We start from the raw sequence: 24,090 nt of genomic DNA on the forward strand, positions 1-24,090 counted from the left end.
CTTTTAAAGGGGGTGTAACATAATAAATAAATAAGGACGCAAGATAAATTGCATTTTACTGCACCATATGGTGCATGTGACTAATACATTTGAACTTGAACTTGAACAAAGTGCTGGAGTAACTCAACAGGTCAGGCAGCATCTGTGGAGAAGGTGGATAGGTGATGTTTTGGTTGAGACCCTTAGTTTAGTTTAGTTTAGTTTAGTTTAGAGATAGAGTACAGAAACGGGCCCTTTGGCCCACAGAGTCCCTGCTGACTAGTGATCCCTACACACTAACACTATCCTGCACACACTAGGGACAATTTAACCAAAGCTAATTAGCCTAAATCCCTGCACATCTGTGGTGTGCAGAAACCATAGATCCCAGAGAAAACCCATGTAGGTCATGGAGAGATCATACAAACTGTACAGACAGCACCCGTAGTAAGGGTGGAACCTGGGTGCTTGGTGCAGCAACTCTACCGATGTGCCACTGTGCCACCCTTCGGGAGGGGGGGGGGGGGGGGGGGGTTGAGAGCAGGAGAAGAGGAGGGGCGGGACCAAACATGGCAGGTCATAGGTAAACACAGGCGAGAAGGAGGGGTTTGATAGGCAGATGCTTGGACAAAGGCCAGAGATGACAACAGAAGGTGTGAGACAAAGGGATTGAAGAATTGGAAATAGTGAAGCCAGAGGTAGGAATGTGAATAGATGGGTATGGGCGAACTAGGTGCAAGTCCAGGTGGGGAAACAATAAATAAGTATATGTATATATGTGAGTTGGGTACATTCAAGAAACAACTTCTATAACATGGTCTGACTTCTCCAGGGCAGCTCCCAGGCTCTGGAACTCCCTCCCCCAACTGATCCACAATTCCGTGTCCCTCACCATCTTCCAGTCTCGCCTCAAGACCCATCTCTTCACCTCTGCCTATCCTTAGCCCCACGTCCCCCTCCCTTTTCATCTGTGCATTAATTGCCTTATTATTGTGTTTTGTATTGAATTCTGTCTTTACTTTGTGTACTAGTCATGTCTCTACTATTTATTTCATTCCCCTTACATGTTTTTCGTCTACCTGCTAAATTTTTGTAAGGTGTCCTTGAGACTCTTGAAAGGGGCCCATAAATAAAATGTATTATTATTATTATTATCTTGAGGCTTCGCCTCGTGCAGATGCTTTTGATGGTGCATAAAAACTCTGTGCCCATTATGGACTGGGCTGTCCACCACTCTCTGCAGCCTCTTGCTTTCCTGTGCATTGGAACAGCTTTACCAGGCTATGATGCAACCAGTCAGGAAGTGGGGATGCTGATATTCGTGATATAGCTCTGTATTGGGCTCAGGACAGGTCATACAAAATGTTAAGGCCCAGGAATTTGAAGCGCCAATTAAAACAGGCTTTTAGGATCAGTTCCTTGGTCTTGTTGACATTGGTCATAAGGAATAGGAGTAGAATTAGGCCATTCGGCCCATCACATCTACTCCACCATTCAATCATGGCTGATCTATATCTCTCCCCGAACCCCATTCTTCTGCCTTCTCCTCATAACCTCGGACACCTGCACTAATCAAGAACCTATCTATCTCTGCCTTAAAAATATCCACTCAATGGCCTTTACAGCCTTCTGTGGGGAAAAATCCACAGATTCACAATCCCTCTGAGTAAAGACATTTCTCCTCATCTGCTTCCTAAAAGAACGTCTTTTAATTTTGAGGCTATGACCTCTAGTTCTAGACTTTCCCACTAATGGAAACATCCTCTCCGCATCCACTCTATCCAAGCCTTTCACTGTTCTGTATGTTCCAATGAGGTCCCCACTCATTCTTCTAAGAATGTTGCGACAACACTCAGCCAGATATTCTGCCTCCTGATCGCAAACACATCTCCACCGGTGATGCAGCCAGGGAATTTACAGATAACACTAGACCTGAACTTAGACAAGGGTGTGCGGAGAGCAGAGCAGGGACCTAAGCACACAGCCTTGAGGTGCACCTGTGTTGATGATCAGTGAGGAGGAGATGTTGTTACTGATCCATACTGGTTGAGGTCTGCCATTGAGGAAGTCAAGGATCCAATTGCAAAGGGAGGTAAAGATGCCCAGGGTCTTGGAGCTTGATGATGAATTTGGAGGGGATGATGGTGTTGAACGCTAAGCTGTAGTCATTGAATAGCAGCCTGCCATATGTGTTCCTGTTATCAGATGGTCGAGAGTACAGAGGAGAGCCAGTGAGATAGCAGCTGCTGTTGACCAGTTGAAGCTTTTGGCAAATTGGAGCAGATCCAGGCCACTTCTGAAGATGAAGTTGGTTCGTGCCATAACCAATCTCAGTTTCTGATTTTAATAAAGTATGTTCCTTTACTTCTTAGTTTAGTTTAGTTTATTGTCAAGTGTACCAAGATTACAAGTGTACCATGATTATTGTCAACTGTACATGATTACAATTGGGCCATCCACAGAATACAGATACATGATGAAGGGAATAATGCTGATTGGAGGATAAAGTCAAATATAGTCCGATTAAAAGTAGAGGATCTTCAATGAGGTACAGTAGATAGTAGCTCAGGACCACTCTGCAGTTGGTGGTAAGATGGCCCAGTTGCCTAATAACAGCGGGGAGGAAGTAAGCTCTGAATCTGGAGGTATGTGTTTTCCCACTTCTCTACTCTTGCCTGAGGGAGAGGGGAGAAAAGGGAGTGACAGGGATGAGACTCATCCATGATTATGCTGGTGGCCTGGCTGAGGCAGCATGAAGTATGGATGGAGTCAATGGAATTGAGGTTGGTTTGTGTGATGGTCCACAATTCTATACAATTTCTTGCGGTCTTGGATGGAGCTGTTCCCAAACCATGCTGTGATGCATTCCGATAAAATTCCTTCTAAGGCGCATCCGTAGAATTACTAAGGCACTACCAAAGATGAACCCAACCATAGTGAAATCTTGTCTCATTTCAAGATTCATGTATTCAGCGGGTAGCCTTTGTCACTTTAGTTTGCTTGGTGGCTGCACAGCAGAGTGTTTCAGGATGAAACAATGGTGTCTCTCATCTGCACATAGTGCCTGTGGAATAAAAACGTCTTTGATTGGAGCCAACTTACCATCAATGGAATGGGATTGTATTTAATGAATGCTCCAGCCTTCTCTAAAGGAGAATTTCTATTGTCATGAGTGCAGTCAATTACTCTCTTCAAATAGGTGCCAGAGACCCAGGCTCGATCCTGACTACGGTGTTGTCTGTATGGAGTTTGTATGTTCTCTCTGTGACCGGGTGGGTTTTCTCAGGGTGCCTCTTATTCCTCCAACACTCCAAAGACATACAGGCTTGTAGGTTAACTGACTTTGGTAAAAAATGTAAATTGTCCCTCATGTGTAGGATAGTGCTAGTATATAGAGTGATCGCTGGTCAGTGCAGACTCAATGGGCTGAAGGGCCTGCATCTGCATTGTATCTCTAAACTAAAGTACCAAAGGCTACTGACCTCTCCACCATTGAAGGGATCTATAGGAGGTGCTGTCTCTGAAAAGGCAGCCAATATCCACAAGGACCCTCACCATTCTGGCCACACTCTCATCTCATTAATATCATCGGGAAGAAGATACAGCAACTGGAGAACAATACTCCCAAGGTTCAAGAACAGCTTCTCCCAGCGACCGTCAGCATCTTGAACACTGCACAACACGAACCAAAAGCACAACAACTATGATCTGCATTGTACTTTGTTTTTGGTTGAACTACGTTCTTCAGTTTTAGTATCACTGATTATTAATTTATCATATTATTATTTATTATTGTATTGTATTGTATATCTTTATTGTCATTTCCTGAGTATTCACATACCCAGAGGAAACAAAAAAACGTTGCTCAACCAGTGTCCATTCAGTGTGCATTAGAAATAAATAGAAATAAAAATACATGTATCATGAACAAATTTAACACTCTACTAAACATTCAACAGGCGTTCCGATCGGCAGCGGCACGACAGTGGCTCTGCTGCAGTGTGTCCAGGTTGGTGGTTGGTGCGCGATACTTTGGCAGGGGGCTAAGTCCGTTTATCAGTCTTATAGCCTGTGGGAAGAAGCTGAGGAGCATCCTGCTGGTTTTGCAGCTAATGCTCCTGTACCTCTTCCCAGATGGCAGGATGGAGAATATGTGATGCGATGGGTGGTAGGGATCTTTGATGATGGAGATGGCTCTGCTGATACATCTCTTCCTGTATATGTCCAGCAGGAAAGGGAGTGGAGCACCAATAATCCTGCTGGCGGTCTTCACAATCCTGTCTAGTTGGTGCCGTTCGTACGCCTTGCAGCTCCCGAACCAGGATTGCATTTTACATTGATGAGCCACTAAAGCTACAGCAGGTAAGAATGTCATTGTTCTATTGTACGTACAATGAAACAATTAAAACAGTTTTCTTACTCTTGATGACATTTTTGTTAATGCCACCCCTCACAGAAACGTACAATGCTGACAGTGAAATCCAGAATGAACTGGCAACAGAGGGCTTCAAGAGATGAAGTTGAAGTATCTTTTTTTTAGGAAGTTGCAAAGAACTGCCACTGTTAGCTGAGACAACATGAATAGCTGAGGCTCTATGTTGTAACAGGCTGAAGAAATTAAGCCTTTATTCTTTGTGCACACCACATAACCTCCTGCAAGGTATATTTTTGCTGCGTGCTTCGATTTCAAAGTGCAGCTATCTGGGGATCAGATTCACACTATGAAGCATCTTCAGAGCATCATACTGAATATCGATAAGGAAACAAGCTGCTTGTGGTTGTCCATCTCAGCCCTTCCCTGTGCACCATAGTATTTTATCATCAATGCCAGGACTCAAGGGCCTTAGCTATAGGGAGAGGTTGGGCAGGCTCGGACTTTATTCCTTGAAGCACAGGAAGATGAGGGATAATCTTTCAAAAGTGTATAAGATCATGAGGGGAATGGATCGGGTAGATGCACAGTCTTTTACCCAGAGCAGGGGAATGAAGAGCGAGAGAACATAGGTTTAAGGTGAGTGGGGAAAGATTTAGTAGGAACCAAAGGGGAAATATGGTGGTCGTGATATGGAACGAGCTGCCAGAGGCAGGTCCAATGACAGCATTCAAAAGACACTTGGACAGGTACATGAATAGGGGTTTTAGCGGGAAATGGGCCAAATGCAGGCAGGTGGGACCAGTGTAGATGGGGCATCTTAGTCGGCATGGGCAAGTTGGGCAGAGGGGCCTATTTCCATGCTGTATGACTCTATGACTTTCAATGGTGAAGAACTGCTAACTGCAGAAATAAAAAATCCTAAAGTTCTGAAGCTATACAGCATAAGTTGACAAAAAATATTTGCCTCTCAAAGCAATGCAACAAAATAAAGCCTTTCATGGAGCCAGTGAAGCCAGATGCTATGTTCAAATATTTATGGTGAACCAGGTATTCAGTGCGTCCATCACTGTTTGCTGCTGTTTTCTTGCCACTAGTTTCACTTTGTGATCACAGAGCTGGGGAACACTGTGGACTCAAGAGTTAAAATGAAAAACTGTCATTAAACCTGCCTCAATTAAACAGTTATCACATTTAATAATAATAATAATAAAATTTTATTTTTGGGCGCCTTTCAGACATCTCAAGGACACCTTACAAAGATTAACAGAAATAAAAAACATATAATCAGAATAAAATAAATAATAAAGACAACACAGAAACACAAATTAAAAACATAATTCAGTCCGAAAACAAAAAATCAAAAACACAATGTGAAGAGAGAGCAGCGGCAGTTAAAGCGCGCCAGCGTCCACTCTCCCTTCACGACAGCCATCTTGGACAAAGACTAACAGGATTACGTAGAGACAGAAAATCATCCCCCCACAATGGATACCACTGTGGGGGAAGGCACAATGTCCAGTCCCCAGCCCCAAGTTCACCCAAAGTCAGGCCTGCCACCGCGGTTGCCTCTACAGAGGCCCGATGTTCCTGGCCGTTCTCACCGGGTGGTCTTGCCCCGACGTCGGGAGCGTCCTCTCAGCAGCTGGGCCACCTGGAACGGCCGCTTCCAAGCTGTAGACCGCGGCTTCCGGAGCCGACAAGGCCGCACCGGTTTGGAGCTCACAGGCTCTCGATGGTAATGTCGGTGCCGCCCGCTCCGCTCCGCAGACCAGCGCGTCGATCCAGCGCGGCGACCCAGGCAAGGCATCGCCCGCTCCGCTCCATGATAGCGTTCCAGCGCTGTGCCGCCACCGAGGCCAAGGTGCTGGGCGGTCCCTGCCAGGAAACGGCGCTCCAAGCCCACTAGTAGGCCACGAGGACGGGTCGACGGGGCAGCCCGGAGAAAAAGCTGCCTCACCGAACAGGTAGGGACCTAGAAATAAAACTGCCCCCTACCCCCCACATTAAAAAGTCCATTTCTCCAAACGGACGAGCCAGGACTAACTAAAAACTTTTTTCAAAAGCGAGTTTAACGGACGGCTGACATTTCATTTAAAGCCCTGTAAAGCACAGTATGAGTTCATTCCGAAAGTTCTCCCGAATTTGCCCTGATTCGAACTCGGAGATTTACGGTAATGGCTGCTCGTCGGTACTCGGGGCGCTTGTGGACATTTTTCATCATGCTAAAAAATCTTCACTAATCTTCCCGTGCTTACCTGCTGTTAGCGAGTCTTCCCGAGTACCTGCCGTTAGCACTAAGAGACGTCCCCGAGCTCTGACGTACCCGCAACTTTCATTCCCCGTGCTTACCACGAGCTTGATTTTTTTTAAACTCGGGAGAGCTCTTAATGAACTCGTACCGTGGGACAGGGCTTTCTGTCGTTCCTTCTCTAAAAGGATTGTATGACTGCTGATTAATTAGGGAGAATTCAAGAACAGCTTCTTCCCAACAACGATTGTGCTCTAGAATATCTAAACAATAAACTCTGCACTGTCTTTGGTTGCATTAAGGACTATTGCTGTTTTTATTGCACTCGTATTCGAGTTAATAATTTATTGAATTTTTGTTTATTACTGGTATATATTATCAATCTGTATTGTGTTACAGGCCTGTTATGCTGCTGCAAGTAAGAATTACATTATCAATCTCGTCAGTCTGAAGAAGAGCCTTCACCCGAAACATCGCCTATCTATGTTTATGTCATCGCCTATCTATGTCTATCGCCTATCTATGCCTGACCCACTGAGTTACTCCAGCAATGTGTGTGTCCTTTCTCCTTAGAATTTCATTGTTCCATTGTCAGTATATCTCCATATTACTAAAAGTCTGATCTTGACCGCGTTTGAAAACACCGCCACCTACGGCCGTCATTTCTGGCCATCTCGCTCAGAGCCCCCCTCCGCCTTACGGGACCGGAGGATTTTTCCCATCGATTAAAAATCAGAGAGATATTAATGTGTTTTTTTTAATTGCCATTCCATCTGCTGCCCCTGCTGGTGGGAGGGGGGAGGGACTATAAAACCAGGAAGTGGTGTGCCTCACTCAGACTCTGCAACATGGAGGAACCAAGAGGGTCACGTCTCTCTGAGCTCTGAATAACACTGAACACATGTCTACTCAACTGTGTGTGCCCTTAATGTGGTTTGAAAATAAAAATATGGTTGGTTTAAAGTAAAAATGCACTGCTAATGAAGTAAAAATGCACTGCTAATGAAGTAATAATGCACTGCTAATGAAGTAAAAAATGCACAGCTAATGGTTGTTTGGGTTGAAGTAAAAATGCACTGCTAATGGTTGTTTGGATTGAAGTAAAATGCATTGCTAATGGTTGTTTCGGTTGAAGTAAAAATGCACTGCAAATGGTTGTTTGGGTTGAAGTAAAAATGCACTGCAAATGGTTGTTTGGGTTGAAGTAAAATGCATTGCTAATGGTTGTTCGGGTTGAAGTAAAAATGCATTGCTAACGGTTGTTAGTGTTTAAAAAATGCTGAGAATTTCTCTCCTGTCAATCACACCATGGAGGCCACACCTTTTCCGGTGGAAGGCGGAGGGATTATAAAACCCGGAAGTGCGGGTGTGGCTCAGTCTCTGTATGATGCGGGAGGGAGCGGTCACAACTCAGTCTGAGCTGTGAATCAACTGAACACACTGAATGTCTACTGAACTGTGTGTGGTGTTTTGTGTGGTTTTATGGTGGATTCACCTTGCTTGAAATGGTATGAAACTGCATTTGAATATGGTGGCCTTGCACCCTGCTTGAAGTGGTATGAAACTGCACATGGATTTTGTGGCCTTGCACTCTGCTTGAAATGGTAGGAAAATGGATTTCAATTTGGTGGCCTTGCACTCTGCTTGAAATGGAATTTCAAGGAATAGCCGTGAGTCAACTGCCAGCCCCCCAGCCGTGAGTGAGCTGCCAGCACATCAGGCTTGAGGGACTGAGCTGCCACCCCAATAATACATTTGGCCCACAATGTCCATACTAGCCCTCTGGAGACCAGTAGTCCCTGCAGCCAACAACACCAACACCAGCTCTCCACCAATATTGGAATTGGTGGAGAGGTGGAATATTGCGTTGGGGGACCAGCCCTCCCGTGTGAACATGGGACCCAATGGGTCCCACTTAGTCTAGTGATAAATAAACACTCTTGACTCTAGACTTTGAGATACAACAAGGAAACAGGCCCTTCAGCCCACCAAGTCTGCACCAACCATCAACCACCCATTTACACTAATGCTACACTAATCTAATCTAGAGGGAGAGAGAAAGAAACACAGATAGAAAATGAGACAGGGACAGAAAGAGACAGAAAGAGAGAAAGATAGAGAGACAGATATATAGAGAGAGGCAGAGAAGCAGAGAGATAAGCAATTTAAAGCTATGAAATTCGAAAAAAATGCAGATGTTGGAAGGTTGAAGTTAAATTACAAAATGCTTAAAATGCACATCAGGTCAGGCAGGTCTATGAAATGCACATCCAGCATTTTCAGTTTTCCTGAAGAGAAATCATGATAAAACAGTTGAAGCCAGGCTATATTTATGCTCATGTTTTGAGATGTAGAACCTTGTAGTTTCATATAGATAATTCTCTCTGAAATTAACAGGAACAGGAAAATAATGTGAATGATAGAACATAGATCAGTACAGTGCAGGAACAGGCCCTTCAGCCCACAATATTGATGCTGAGCACGATGCCAAGATAAACTAATCTCCTCTGCCTGCACCTGATCCACATCTGTCCATTCCCCGCATATGTACGTGCCTATCTAAAAGCCTCATAAACGCCACTATCGCCCACCACTCCTGGCAACACACTCCAGGCACTAGAAGTGTTGATACCACAATGTGTCTTATATTGTGGCTGCTAAAACACAAGAGGATAACTCTGACCATTTTATTATGCATGCAGGATCACCAAGGCATCAGCTGCAGCTGAAATTTAATTTAATACATATCAGATTAAGTTAATAATTTTAAGTTATTTCACAATAAAATGTCTGAATATTATTCAAGTTCCATTTGTTTTTCTGTGATAACCAGCTTCAAAAAAAAAAATCTAACACACCATGATAAAAGCTGATAGCTGCCTGAATAACTGAGAGGAAAAAAAATAATGTCTGTGACAAAGTGTATTGCTTTAAGGCAAATGAATGAGCCAAATCCCTTTATATTATATTGGATTGCAGGACTTTATTCGATTTATTTGGGAGTCACTTTTCAAAGTTCAGTTTTCTTCTTCATGAACACTGAAGCCCAATGCAGGATACCAAAAAATATACAGTTACTGTTCGGTTGAATTGAAATATGAACATGTCGTGACTGTATTATCTACTCTCCTGTAAGTCATGGACCATTCTGATGTGGAACTACATTGGCAGGTCAAAATTTTGGCCCACTCCCTTTTCTAGACGCGAAGGTACCTTCCGTACACAGTGTATATCAGTTCAAGAAATCAGTTTGTTATTCCGCCTTGCCAATTCTTTCCACCACAGCCATTCATGCCAACATTGGATTTCTCAATAGGAGTGCATCTCTTCTGATCTTTCCGGATGCCAAAGAAAAAAACTCGGTTGAGGATTGGGAAACAGAACAGGTTGCCAACATTTTGCTGGAGTCAGACACAAAATGTTGGAGAAACTCAGCAGCATCTGTGGAGAACAAGGATAGGTGATGTTTCAGGTCCAAGACCTTGTTCATGTTCCATGTTCTCCAGGGATGCGGCCTGACCTGCTGAGTTTAGACTTTAGACATAGAGTGCAGACACAGGCCCTTCAGCCCATTGAGTCTGCGCCAAACAGCAATCAACGTATACAAGCACTATCATACACTCTAGGGACAATTTATAATTGTACCAAAGCCAACAATCTACAAACTTGTTCAAGAAGGAACTGCGGATGCTGGAAAATCGACAGTACACAAAAATGCTAGAGAAGTCTGAAGAAGGGTTTCGGCCCGAAGCGTTACCTATTTCCTTCGCTCCATAGATGCTGCTGCACCCGCTGAGAATCTACAAATTTGTACATCTTTGAAGTGTGGGAGGAAACCGGAGCACCCGGAGAAAACCCATGTGGTCACAGGAAGAACATACAAACTCCATACAGACAGCACCGGTCGTCAGGAACAAACCTGGATATCTGGCACTGTAAGGTAGCAACTCTCTACCGCTGTGCCACTGTACCACCCGGCAGCTCCAGGTTCCTCCCACAGTTACTCCAGCATTTTGAATCTTTCCTTGGGTGAACCAGCATCTGCGGTTCCCTGTTTCTACAATTCTATGGGATATCCTGACACCTTCACCCACAGTAGGACGATTCATGAAGATGAAGGACTTCACTGTGCTGGAAGATTTTGTAATTCACCATTGCACCTTAGGCATTGATATACTTCTATCTTTGGCATTAGAAAAACGAGCTAAACATGTAATATTACCCAACCATTCCATTAGTAATACTGGGATTTTAAATAATCTTCCACAATAGAGAGGAGAATTGCAAATGAATTACATGGCAGATATCTAATTTGGAAATTCAGATGACAGCACAACACAACAGCAAAATGTTCAGCATTTACATTCAGCATCTTACCTAGAGGATAGATTGTTAAACAACGTGTTCTCTTAATTTTGTGTTCTTATTTGTCATATGTGGCAGAGAATTTTGATTAAGAATATGTCTTATTACTGATTATCTTTCTGCCATTTCATCATGTTGCAGGACAAAACATATTATTAAGTTTATGATGTGGAAAGAGATCAGATTGACAGTATTCCATGGTTTCTGTAATGCAGTTGGTAGTTTCACTATCAGCTGCATAATATGTGCTATTATGAGCCATTAGCAGTAAGCCTGCAAGGTGACTGTCATGTCAATGATAATATCGTTAACATTGGTTTCATCATCTGCTAACAGAAAGTCACCTCTAGCTGCACAATACAGCAAGAGAGACCTTATTTTCTAAATACTAAAACTTTAGCTTGCAACAATTTCAAAGTGCAATGGATTTGAACATTTATCTTTCTTTCACAAACATTGCTGGGATCAGTGCTCAGTTCTGAATGTTGATCCCAACAATATTCAAAAGGGGCGGCATGGTGGTGCAGTGGTAGTGTTGCTGCCTTACAGCACCAGAGACCCGGGTTTGATCCTGACTATGGCAGCTGTGTGTATGGAGTTTGTACATTCTCTCCGCGATCGCGTGGGTTTTCTCTGGGTGCTCCAGTTTCCTCCCACAACCCAAAGACGTGCAGGTTTGTAGGCTAATTGGCTTTGGCAAAATTTATAATTTGTCCCTGGTGTGCAGGTTAGTGTTAGTGTATGGAAATCACTGGTTGGTGTAGACAGATGTGATAGGGGCATTTAAGAGGCTTTTCGATATGCAGGGGATATGGATCATGTGCAGGCAGAGATACTATCTCAGAATTATGTTCATCATAGGCCCAAGTCCCTGTTACTGTGCTGTACTTTTCTAGGTTCTATATTCTATGTTTAGTGGCTTCTGTTAGAATAAAAAACATAGGCAATTCAAAGGAAATGGACAATGCAATTTAATAACAATGAACTGCACATGCTGGTTTATAACAAAGATTGACACAAAATACTGGAGTAATTTAACAGGTCAGGCAGCATCTCTGAATCAACTGGATAGGTACAAACCCTTCTTCAAACTTCTTCAACCTGAAGAATGATCCCTACCCGAAATTGTCACGTATCCAGATTCTCCAGAGATGCTGCCTGACCCGCTGAGTTACTCCAGTGGTTTGTTTAGATTATTCAGACATGAATAACATAACAACAGTCATACAATGCTTTCACATTTCAATGATCCTTGCATGTTCCTTTGTGCTTAATATATCGATCGTTCTTTCGTAGTAAGCGATTAGCATACCTGTTCTTTTGTTTTAGTTCTGGTTGGAGCAGCCGTTCGATTTTTCCATGGTAAAGGAGGGCAGAACCACTCTCTTTCACTGAGGTATTCGAGGAAGGAACAGTCTGTACCATCAACACCATAGTGAGCGTAGCATGGGTCAGATGTCCATCTGGCTCGCATCCACTTTATTAATCCGGCAAAAGGAAAGGAAGCAGAGAATGAAAAAAAAATTATTGTTAATTGTAATGGAGAGAGTAATACAGCATGGAAACAAACCCTTTGGCTGAAGAAGGGTGTCGACCCAAAACATCACCCATTCTTTCTATCCAGAGATGCTGCCTATCCCACTGAGTTACTACAGCATTTTGTGTCTCCTTTTGGCCCAATTTGCCCATGCCGACCAACATGTCCCATCTACACTGCGTTTGGCTCCCACCTGCCAACACTAGTCCCATCTGCCTATGAAATCTTTGCAGATTCTTACACATTTTTACTAAACTGCATGCATTTCAATGATGAATTTGAGATTGGACTTTCAACGAAGGGTAATGGAATCTCATGAAATGTGCAACAAGTAATGCTGAGAAACAAAAGCAGGAGTGAATTATTTATTCCCTTTATTCCCTTTATCCTGTATCGGTACACTGTGAATGGCTTAATTATAATCATGTATAGTTTTTCCACTGACTGGTTAGCACACAAAAGCTTTTCACTGCACCTCCCCTGGCAGCTTGATCTATATAATCACCACACTGAGTGATAAAGGTGATAAAGGAACCCTCACGTTGCCGTTAAATTCTGCCCCTGTCGCCTTAAACCTATGTCCTCTTGTTTTTTTTTTTAAAAGACAAAGTGCTGCATTACAAGCGGGTCAAACAATACCCTGGAGAACATGCAGAGGTGGCATTTTGGGTTGTGACCCTTCCTCAGACTGATGGTCTATTCCTGCCCTCTGGTTCTTGATTCTCCGACCCAGGATAAAAAACTGTGTGCATTCATCCAACCTGTTCCCCTCGTGATTTTATACACATCAAAGATCACCCCTCAGCCTCCTGCATTCCAAGGAATCAAGTCCTAGCCTGGCAGGCGTCTCCTGGCATCAGAGGCCCTTGAGTCCTGGCAACATCCTTTTATATATCCATCTGAAGAAGGGTCTCGACCCAAAACGTCGCCCATTCCCTTTCTCCAGAGATGCTGGCTGACCCACTGAGCATCTGCAATTCCTTCCTCCACATCCTACACTTCTCTGTAACTTGTGTATTTTATTTTACTGACAGAAAATTCGATAATTTACTCTTTACAAATGGAGTTTTGTCAATGAATCCAAGATGCGTCATAAATGGATTGATTGGATGTTGCGTTTTAGAATTTATTACATATTGAGAACCAATACGTGCTTCCTAACAACCACCATCTCGTGATTTGCCGATAGACCTGCCTCTGCATCTGTTATCTGGTCAAGAAGGAACATATTTTGGCACATACCTCTGTGTGCTAAAATGAACACCTGGATCAATGTGCGAGAGCAAATGGAGTTCATAAATCACAAATGAAATTGTCATCAGGCCAGGACCTCATTGTTATCCCAAACACCAGTCATCAAGATTTCACCAATCCACTGGACACCAATATTTTTTAGACAGAAACCGATCAATTTAGCATTATACAAACCTGCCTTTTAATGATTTACGTGGCTGCCACAGATTGGAGCAGCTGTGCATTCATCAGAAGCCAAACAATAATCAAAAGTTAATCGTAACACGATTTCAACAAAGTGAATATATAAATAGAATCCTGAAAACACTGCTGTTCAAAACACCACCGTCCGACATTTTAATTCTTGGGAGGATCTCACAGCACAGACGTAGTAGGAACAGAAACACTGTCAGCCACTCAAAACAGGCATCTGTTTAATAGTGAGATTAAACGAGAACTTGCCAGTTTGAAGTTTGATCTTTATTTTATGAGGAGTTACGATGAGGGATTACGTGAGAAGCCAGCCAGCCCGCATGCGCATCAATCTTCAAAGCAGCGGTGTGAAATCACAGACAACAATGTTGAACTGAATATAGTAAGATTCGAGAAACTAGAACTACCAGCTGACCTTTATGAGAGAGTGTTGGGAGTGGAGGGCACTTAATCCCTCATCGTACCTCCTCATAAAATAAAGATCAAACTTCAAACTGGTAAGTTCTCGTTTAATCTTACTATTTTACTTCGGAGTCACGTGATGTGACTACGTGAAGATTTCAAAGCTCTGTGATTTCATGCCGTGGACACGAGTCCATGCGTCACACACTGCATCAATTGACCAGGGATGAGTGAAATTTAATAAAGCATGACATAGATTTAAACATGCTGATGCTTTTTAATGACGAAATGATAATCATAGTAATCCCACTCATCCAGGAGGAATTATAAAACAAAACCTAAAAATAGAGTTGGCAAATACCCCCGGTCTGGCAATGGGTTTGTTATAACACATTTGGAAATTCGCTTGTTTGACCATCCTGCAGCCGCTAGGATGTGGTCCAGAGAAACATCCATAACCCTCGCTGCTGATGTTGTTGCAGCCCTGGTGGTGTGAGATTTGAAAACATCAGTGTTCACTCCTGCACGCCAAAACCCGTTCTAATCACCACTATAGTCTATAATGGTCTATACTGATACCTACGTATACAACTAACAAACATTGCTAGTTCAGAGCCTCTAAGGCTCTAGGTGACATAATGTACTGTTGTAGATGTGTGACCACACATACAACCAAAGGTCCATGGGGTATGCCATGAAACTAGTTTGAGACCTGATGCCCCCGGTCTACTCTGCAAGACTAAGTCATGAACATAAAGTATCATATTATTTGCAGATGTAACCATCCTGCCCACTCGTAGCTTAAGCAACGACTGGACCCGTTATGCTGAACCCAGCGCTGGGAAAATGGTATAGAATCTTAATGTTAGTTTGCTTAAGTATTTAAAGAGGGAATCAAATACAGAGTGTCAATGAGACAGCATTTGTTGTAAAAGAGCTACCTCAGGAATATATTGATTTAGAAAGAACAGTTCCTCTACACTCCATGGAATGGGGACTGCATGCAGATCACCCACTAACGCTGCACATAATTCAGGCAGAGGATCGACAGAGGTATGCTATTGATAGATAACACAATGCAAGATATCGATGCACTATCCCAGACATAATTTGCTGCAGAGAATTGCTCAGGAAGTAAACGTTTAATAGATAGATAAAATCCAAGCTGTGCCATCTCAAACAGCGGCATGTGCAATCTGGATAGCAATGTCATTACCCTTTGGTGTCAATGTGTTTCTCAGTATTTAGGTTTCTGGCTTCTCGCTGGCTAACTCCAGGAACATCTGCAGTTTTACACAGCCCAGTGCACTGACATGCATGGAGAAAAGTGACTGATCATCTATAGAGGGCCTTTATAACATTCACCTCTGAACAATAGCAGCACGAGAGGGCTTCACGATTCCATTCCACTGCAAGTGTCCCATAAGTAACAGGGGTGACTGATTGTAACCTTGCAGCTGCCGAGATCTATTCCATAACGCTCTGAGCTTTGTTAACAAAAAATGTACCGCTGAACATCTAGCTAATTTGTTACCGCCACCATCAAATCAACCACTTAAATTCTTTATTTCACTGCAGTTATTTTGCGGCAATCTTATTTTAAGGGGAAAGTTGATTTCAAAGATAGGGATGAAGACTGTCCACTCAAACTCCAGGGAATATCCCCTTTGCACCAGCTACAAACAGAAGATTAATAAAGACACAGGCTTACAAGGTACATGCGGCCTCCAATATAATTACTGAGTCCACCATTGGTATGGTGGAACAGCACCTACAGTGGAAAGTATCTTATGCCCCGTGCCACTTAGGAAACCTGAACGGAAACCTCTGGAGACTTTGTGCCCCACCCAAGGTTTCCGTGCGGTTCCCGGAGGTTGCAGGTAGTGGAAGCAGGTAGGGAGACTGACAAAAACCTCCTGGAACCTCCGGGAACCGCACGGAAACCTTGGGTGGGGCGCAAAGTCTCCAGAGGTTTCCGTTCAGGTTTCCTAAGTGGGCCAGGGGCATAAGGGTGGCTTCATGTGCAACTGTTTAGAATTTCTGCAGACATTATCTTGTGCAGTATATTGCATAACTTTGAATCCAATTATACAGAGCTTTTACATTTATTGTTGTCACTTCCATTGAGGGGCAGTGAAAAGCATTGTTTTACATGCTATCCCCAATCAAATCATGTAATGCATACATGAATACAATTAAGCCAAACCCAAGTATAATTGCTAGCGTGAAGGGAGAGATACAGAATGTAGAATGTAGTTCTCAGTATTGTAGCCAACAGCTCCAGAGCCAATGTCCAATGTCCGTGATGAGATAGGTTGGAGCACCCTAGTTTATGAAGGACTGTTCAGAACCCTAATAACAGAGGGGAAGAAGCTGTTTGGTGGTTTGTGCTTTCACGCTTTTGTAACTTCTACTTGAAGGGAGTGGGAGAAAAAGGAATGATGGGGGTGGGAAAGGGCTTTAATTATTTTGGCTGCTTTCCCAAGGCGGCATGAAGTTATGCCCCCTTCCTCTTCCCCGAGTCTGTTTTACCAGTTTCACAGTTCTTGACCCTTCCCTAGCCTACATTGTACTGACCAGGCACCGCCCTGCCTGAGATAATTTGTAGCTGGCCCTGTCTAGTCCTGGTCTTTTCTCGCCTACAGCTCTTCATCTACCTCCTTCCCACCCCCTACTTTCAGTCTGAAGAAGGGTCCCAACCCAAAACTTCACCCATCCTTTTCTCCAGAGCTGCTGCCTGACCCGCTGTATTACTCCAGCACTTTGTGTCTATCTCTGGTATAAACCAGCATCTGCAGTTCTTTGTTTCTTAAGGGCCTGTCCCACTTTCACAACCTAATTCACGACCTTTTTTACGTGGATATTTTTTATCTGGCTAGAAAAAGCCCCAACCTATTTGATGCCACGAGTACCTACGACTAGCATCACAATCTACCTACGACCTCCTACGACCTTGTGACGACCTTGCTGCGAGTATGAGGCAAGGGCAAAGTCGGCAGAGGTCGTGAATTAGGTTGTGAAAGTAGGACAGGCCCTTAAGGTATGAAGTGTAGATGGAGTCAATGGTGGGGAATCTGGTTTGTGTGATGGGCTGGGCTTTACCCACTGCTCTCTGCAATTTCTTGCAGTTTTGGGCAGTGCTGTTCCCAACCCGAGCTGTGATGCAACCCGGCAGTATGCATTCTGTGGTGCATCTGTGGAAGTTTGTAAGAGTTGTTGGAGGCATGCTGAGCTTCCTCAGTCTTAAAGAAGTAGCGGTGTGGTGTGTTCTAATATAGGGCACACACCTGCGTTGTCTTTTTGTAGTTAGACACAAAAAGCTGGAGTAACTCAGCAGATCATCCAGCTACTCTGGAGAAAAGGAATAGGTGACTTTTCGGGTCGAGACCCTTCAGACTGAGAGTCAGGGGAAAGGGAAATGAGAGATATAGATGGTGATGTAGAGAGATATAGAACAAATGAATGAAATATGCCAAAAAGTAACGATGATAAAGGAAACAGACCTTTTTGTAGTGTGTGTTAGCTGTTTGAGGGAATTCTAATTTCAGTTCGCATTTCACTACAAGTTTTGATCCCATTTGCCAACCTGGTCCAGTGTGGGAAAATGCCCAGTTTTGCTCGGTGATCAGAAACAGCAAACAGCAAACATCCCCAGCTAACAACTAGAAGGACTTATCAATGTCAAACTAAATTAGATAATAATTTATGTGGAGAATGCACTAAAAAGCATCTGGCAGCATTTAAGCCAAATTTAGCTATAACATTGTAACTATCGTAAACTGATATGGAAATTTTTTTGAACTTCAGTTGAAGTCATGTTACAATAAATTAATGCCTATAAAGAGGCAAGAGTAAACACTCACAGTAAATTAATTTGATCAACAAATGGACAAAAATAAATCACTCCAAATGCATGCAGCTTTGCAGCATTTGCTGTACGAAATTTTAGATTTAAAAACATAAACCTTTGGTCCATGGATGGAGAAATTTACATATTGCCCCATGTAAATTAAAATAGCACATTTAGAAAATGACTTCTCTCTGGTAACAGTAAGATAAAATTTAAAATAGGTCCAACTAAATAAGGAAGAAAATCACATCAATCCCAGAAAGTGAAGAGGATAAAAAAGTAGGGAAAGGAATCCCAAATGTAGAAATGCAAGACGTAATGCTAAATTCACCTCAAGTACAAGAAAGTGCAGATGCTGGAATCTTATGCTAAGCACAAGTGCTGGAGGAACTTACGGTGGCACCTTGGCACAGCGGTAGAGTTGCTGCCTTACAGCGCCAGAAACCCGGGCTCCCTGACTATGGATGCTGTCTGTACGGTGTTTTTACGTTCTCCCCTTGGCAGCGTGGGTTTTCTCCAGGAGCTCCGGTTTCTTCCCATACTCCAAAGTCTACAGGTTTGGAGGTTCATTGCCTTTTGTAAAAATTGTACATTGTCTCTAGTGTGTAGGATTGTACCAGTGTGAGGGGATCGCTGGTCACGCTGGGTGAAAGGCCTGTCTCTGAGTTGTATTTCTAAACTAAACTAAACTCAGCAGGTCAGGCAGCATCTGTGGATGGAATGGGCAGATGACATTTCAGATCGGGACTCCTTTTTAGACAATAGCTGGTATGGTCTGAAGGGTACCGCCCTGAAACATAGTGTGTCCATTCCCTCTATAGATGCTGCCTGTTTCCCTCCCGGGATAAATAAAGTTCTATCGTATCGCATGGTATAGTTTCCTATTGTATGTGGTGTTTCGGGAATGGACCTTCCAATTGCTTGTGGCTTGGCTGCAGGAAATACCATAAAATAGATGTACAAACTCAATAGATAGACTGCTGTGGAATAATCATGCATTCTGGATAACGAACAAGTTATGATAGCAATTACGTATCCTGGAGGTATTTTTTCTATTGCTGTTATTGTGTTCTCTGCAGTAAGATAGCGAGAACATTAGGTGTAATTTATTCCAATGTGTCCAGACTTTGTGCATAGTGAAATAAATGGAATTAATTGTTCATCTGCATGGGTCTGGCTCCGGCAGACAGTGAGAAAAGAATTGGTTGCATGAAATATAGAATCGCGATAAGATTAAGGTGCTTAAATATGGCCAAACTGCATGCAATCCTGCCTTTAGCTATGAGGTAATACAGAGTAAAATCTGACAAATCACGGAAGCAATTGTATTTATGTTGCAAGCTAGTGCTCTTATATGAGAAAGTCGAACCAAGATGCCGTTGACCGACTGATTGAAAGATGCAACAAGAATATAGTTCCTCTAATCCTCACCGTTCACCCCATCAACCACCACTTCCAACACATGCTCTGTCTGCCAAGGCCTGCTGGATATCCCAGTTCCTAGCCATTTTACCTCCCATTCCCATTCTGACCTTTCTGTCTTGGGACTCATCCATTGCCCGAGTGAGATCACACACAAGCTGGAGGAACAGCACTTGGGTAGCTTACATCCAAATGGTATGATTATTGCATTCTCCAATTTCAATTCCCCTCCCTCTCTTTCCTGTCCCCCTCCCGACAGAGATACACATCCATCACTTCCACCATCTCTCACCGTTCCAGTCACCCGGAGGCTTCCGCCCTCCCCCTCACGCTCCTCATCCTCTAGTCCAATAGTATTTTTAACCCCTCTTTCCTCTCTCCTTTCCTTTGCTTATCTGACACCTTTTTGTCTCCTTTTCATCTCTAGCCTTTGGCACCCACAATCTCCAGTCTTTGCCAATCAAACTACACACCCTCACCTGTATCCACCTATCCAAGGTCTGCCCCATCCACTCTTTTTGTTCTCTACCCCCTACTACAATTGGTCTGAAGGCAAGACCGAACACAAAACGTCGCCAGTCTATTCCCTCCAAAGATACTGCCTGACTCACTGACTTCCTCCAGCACTTTGTGTTTTACTCAAAATTCCATTATCTTCAGTTTCTCGTGGTTAAACCTATTTGAACTAAACCATATTTGCCATTTCTCAGCCCACTTGCCCAGCTGATCAATATCTCACTATAATTCCTGATTACCATCTTCACTATTATACCACCTATTTTAGTATGATCTGAAAAATTACTAAACTGCACATTCTCATCCAAACTTATGTGTATTTTGTTAAGTTTAGTTCAGAGATACAGCATGGAAGCTGGCCCCTTGGCCCACCGAGTCTACGCCGACCATCAATCACCAGTTCATACTAGTTCTACGTTTTCCCACTTTCTCATCCACTCCCTGCACATCAGGGACTATTCACAATTTCACAGAGGCAAAATTAACCAACGAACCCGATTGATTTCGGGATGTAGGAGGCAGCCAAAGTAAACCCACACAGTCACAGGAAGAATATGCAAACTGTACAGAAGCACCCGAGGTCAGGATCGAACTCGACTCTATTTTTGTGAGGACCATTGAATCTGCTCCACGGATCCTTTATTGCCTTTTCCTTCAGCTATCTAACTGATTTGTAAGTATTCATCTGAGCAAATGGGCCGAAACAAGACCATTTTGGCTAATAAAATGTGGCCCAGCAAATACTAAATCTTCTCTTTGCGCATGAATGGGGGTTGCAGAAAATAAAATTAAGGGCTAAAATCAAGGAATCTCTCTATCTATTAAAATTCATCATGAATCTACTGGTGTTATATTTCCATTTAGCCTCTGGCTTTCACTTTTCAACCAGCCTGTGATTGAAATCAGAATTCCACTGTAAAGACAAATGCATACACTTCTCATGGCTTGCCATTGAATATTCATGAGTTGCAATCAAACATGGTTCAGCTGTGGAATTTGTGTTTGATATAAAGGATGAAGGGATAATTGCCCTCCCGGTCCTATTTTCATTGCTGATTCATCATGATAACAATGTACATGGTGTCACAATGATGTTAGTAATGTGCAGGATAGATTCCAAACATGTCTCACACCAAAGATTGTTGATTTGTTAAACTAGTTGTCAGAACATCAGCAGTGCAGCGGCATGGCTGATGGAGCCGCTGTCTCTCAGCGGCAGAGACCCAGGTTCAATCCTTCCCTCAGGTGTTGTCTGTGTGGTGTTTGCACGTTACCCCTGTGACCGCATAGATTTCCACCAGTGCCACCCCAATTGAATATATTTAAAATGGGAGAATTATGGATTTATTTGGTTAAGGGGAATCAAGGTGTATAGATTAATGATCTGAAGTAAAAGTTCAGCGTTCATCCTATCGATGGGCAGCACAGTGGTGCAGTGGTAGAGTTGCTGCCTTACAGCGCCAGAAACCCGACTACAGGTGCTGTCTTTACGGAGTTTGCACATTCTCCCTGTAACCATGTGGGGTTCTCCAGTTTCCTCACAAGCCCCAAAGACGTGCAGGTTTATAGGTCAGTTAGCCTCAGTAAATTGCCCCTCATTTGTAGGGAGTGGACATGAAAGTGGGGAACACAGAACTAGTGTGAATGGGTGATCAATGGTCAGAATGGACATGGTGGGCCGCAGGACCTGTTTCCATGCTGTATCTTTCAATCAATCAAAAACAGCCAGAGCACAGCGCAAGGAAGTCGCTAAAAAGAAAGGAGGAGGCTGAGACAGTAGGCTGGTGGGGGAGCTGGGAATGGGTAGGGGAAGGAGGGAGAAAGCGAACACTATCTGAAATTGGAGAAATCAATGTTCGTACCGCTGGGGTGTAAAGCATATATGTTGTTGCTATGGGAAGCATGCAAACCTTATGCAATAAAGTGAGTGACAACCTAAGGTAGCCAATTTAGATTCATAGAATATCGACTTCCTTGTAATGTTAAGATTTATTTTAAAATAACTATCTTTGGTTGCTACATTTACATGCTTTAAAATAAGGAAACAGAAAAATAATCTTACTAAGTAGGATATAGCGGCCCATGAAACAATGAACTCCATATGCTGCTTTGCAAAAGCAGATATAAAGTGCGGGATTAATTCAGCGGGCCAGGCAGCATCTCTGGAGAACATTGATAGGCGACGTTCGGATCGGGACCTTTCGTCAGACCGATTATAGCAGTGGGGGAGAAAGCTGGTAAATAGATGGGGGCATGGCAAGTGGATACAGGCGAGGGCAGTTTAATAATAATAATAATAATAATAATAATAATCTTATTTATATAGCACATTTTTAGTCAACTTGCATTGACCCCAAAGTGCTTCACATCATTACATTACATTTACACACAGGCAAAGGTGGGTGAAGTGTCTTGCCCCAAGGACACAACGACAGTATGCACTCCAAGCGGGATTCGAACCGGCTACCTTCCGGTCGCCAGCCGAACACTTAGCCCATTGCGCCATCTGTCGTCAGATGGGTGAAAAAAAAAACTGGAGATAAAAAGAAAAGGGTGTTAGATAAGAAGAGAAGAGGTGTGACATGTGAGGTGTAGGTAGAAGGGGGTGGAGGGGGGAGGAGGAAAGGGGAGGTAAGATTAGTGGGAGAAATGGGGTCCTGACCCGAAACATTGCTATCCATGCTCTTCAGAAATGCTGCCTGACCCATTGACTTACTCCAGCACTTTGTGTCTTCCATTGTAAAGATTCCCTTACAAAAGAATGACCATATGATGCAAGATTCTTAAGTGATCTCTTAATCTGAGACCAGGATAATTAATCTAAAGAAAATAAATCACAAACGTATGAAGAACAGATGGACTGTGGTTGATTAATTTTCATTCTCCCAGTTTCTACCTTAATCTCTTGTTTGTGCTCAAATCTTTATGTACTGTGAAAAGCGCCAAAAGTACAAAAATTATCGGTAACTGTAAAGTACCAAAGTCAAAATCTTATGGATGTCACTGAATGAAAATACTGATTTAATCAATTCTTCAAGTCACTCTGTTCAACTCGATAAAGAAGATGACTTTCCACTTTGTTTCTGATATGAATCTAAATTGGCTACCTTAGGTTGTCACTCACTTTATTGCATAACTGGTGCATGCTTCCCAGAGCAACAATATACATGCTTTACACCCCAGTGGTACGAACATTGACTTCTCCAATTTCAGATAGTGCTTGCTTTCTCCCTCCTTCCCCTCCCCATTCCCAGCTCTCCCACAAGCCTACCCCCCCGCCTCCTCCTCCTCCTCCCCCCCCCCCCCCCCCCCCCCCCCCCACTTCTCTCCATAGATGCTGCCACACCCGCTGATTTTCTCCAGCATTTTTGGCTACCTTTAAAAAAAAAATTAATATTCATTCCGAGATTTGAATGCAGATCCACCGCAATTGTTATTGCTAGTGAGATGGAAACCGAACTGCAGAATCAGGTCCTCATTTACTTCACGAACGGATATCTTGCAGAGGGTGCAGAAAACATTTACTCGAATGCCTCCTGGATTAGAGGGTATTACTTAAAAGGAGAAGTTGGACAAACTTGCGCAAAGCAGTGTCTTGGACACCAAATTATAAATTGGAAGGTTATATGGATAAGAAAGTTTGGATTCTCTTTCATATGAATGACAATTCTAATCAGGTGAACTTTGGCGAATCTATGGAGCATCAAAAATCAGACAGCATTACAACATTAAATTGTAAAATATGTCACCGTTTATTACTAAATGCTGCTGATAATTCAGATATTTGGATTTATAAATAATTCCCAGGGAGGAATATTTTGTTATTGGGAGGTTAGAAATCAACCATTTTCCTTAACCTATCCGTGAATTGGTGCCCCTCCCACTTTCATTAGTCTATTGTAAGTTTTCTTTAATATTCAGAAACGGGAACCTTCCTATCAAGTTTCCAA

At 43.1% G+C, this 24,090-nt stretch overlaps 1 protein-coding gene across 2 annotated transcripts in view; it reads right to left on the reverse strand.

Annotated features, from left to right (window-relative positions):
* LOC129708449 (alpha-1,6-mannosylglycoprotein 6-beta-N-acetylglucosaminyltransferase B-like) overlaps positions 1-24,090 on the reverse strand; it is a 656,277-nt gene that overhangs the window by 289,591 nt on the left and 342,596 nt on the right. For both annotated transcript variants that reach the window (XM_055654227.1, XM_055654226.1), the window contains exon 6: positions 12,280-12,444. In XM_055654227.1, the coding sequence (XP_055510202.1) occupies positions 12,280-12,444 (165 nt within the window). The remainder of the gene's footprint in view (positions 1-12,279; positions 12,445-24,090) is intronic.

Source organism: Leucoraja erinacea, chromosome 23 (genome assembly GCF_028641065.1).
Source record: "Leucoraja erinacea ecotype New England chromosome 23, Leri_hhj_1, whole genome shotgun sequence".
NCBI classification, from domain to species: Eukaryota; Metazoa; Chordata; class Chondrichthyes; order Rajiformes; family Rajidae; genus Leucoraja; species Leucoraja erinaceus.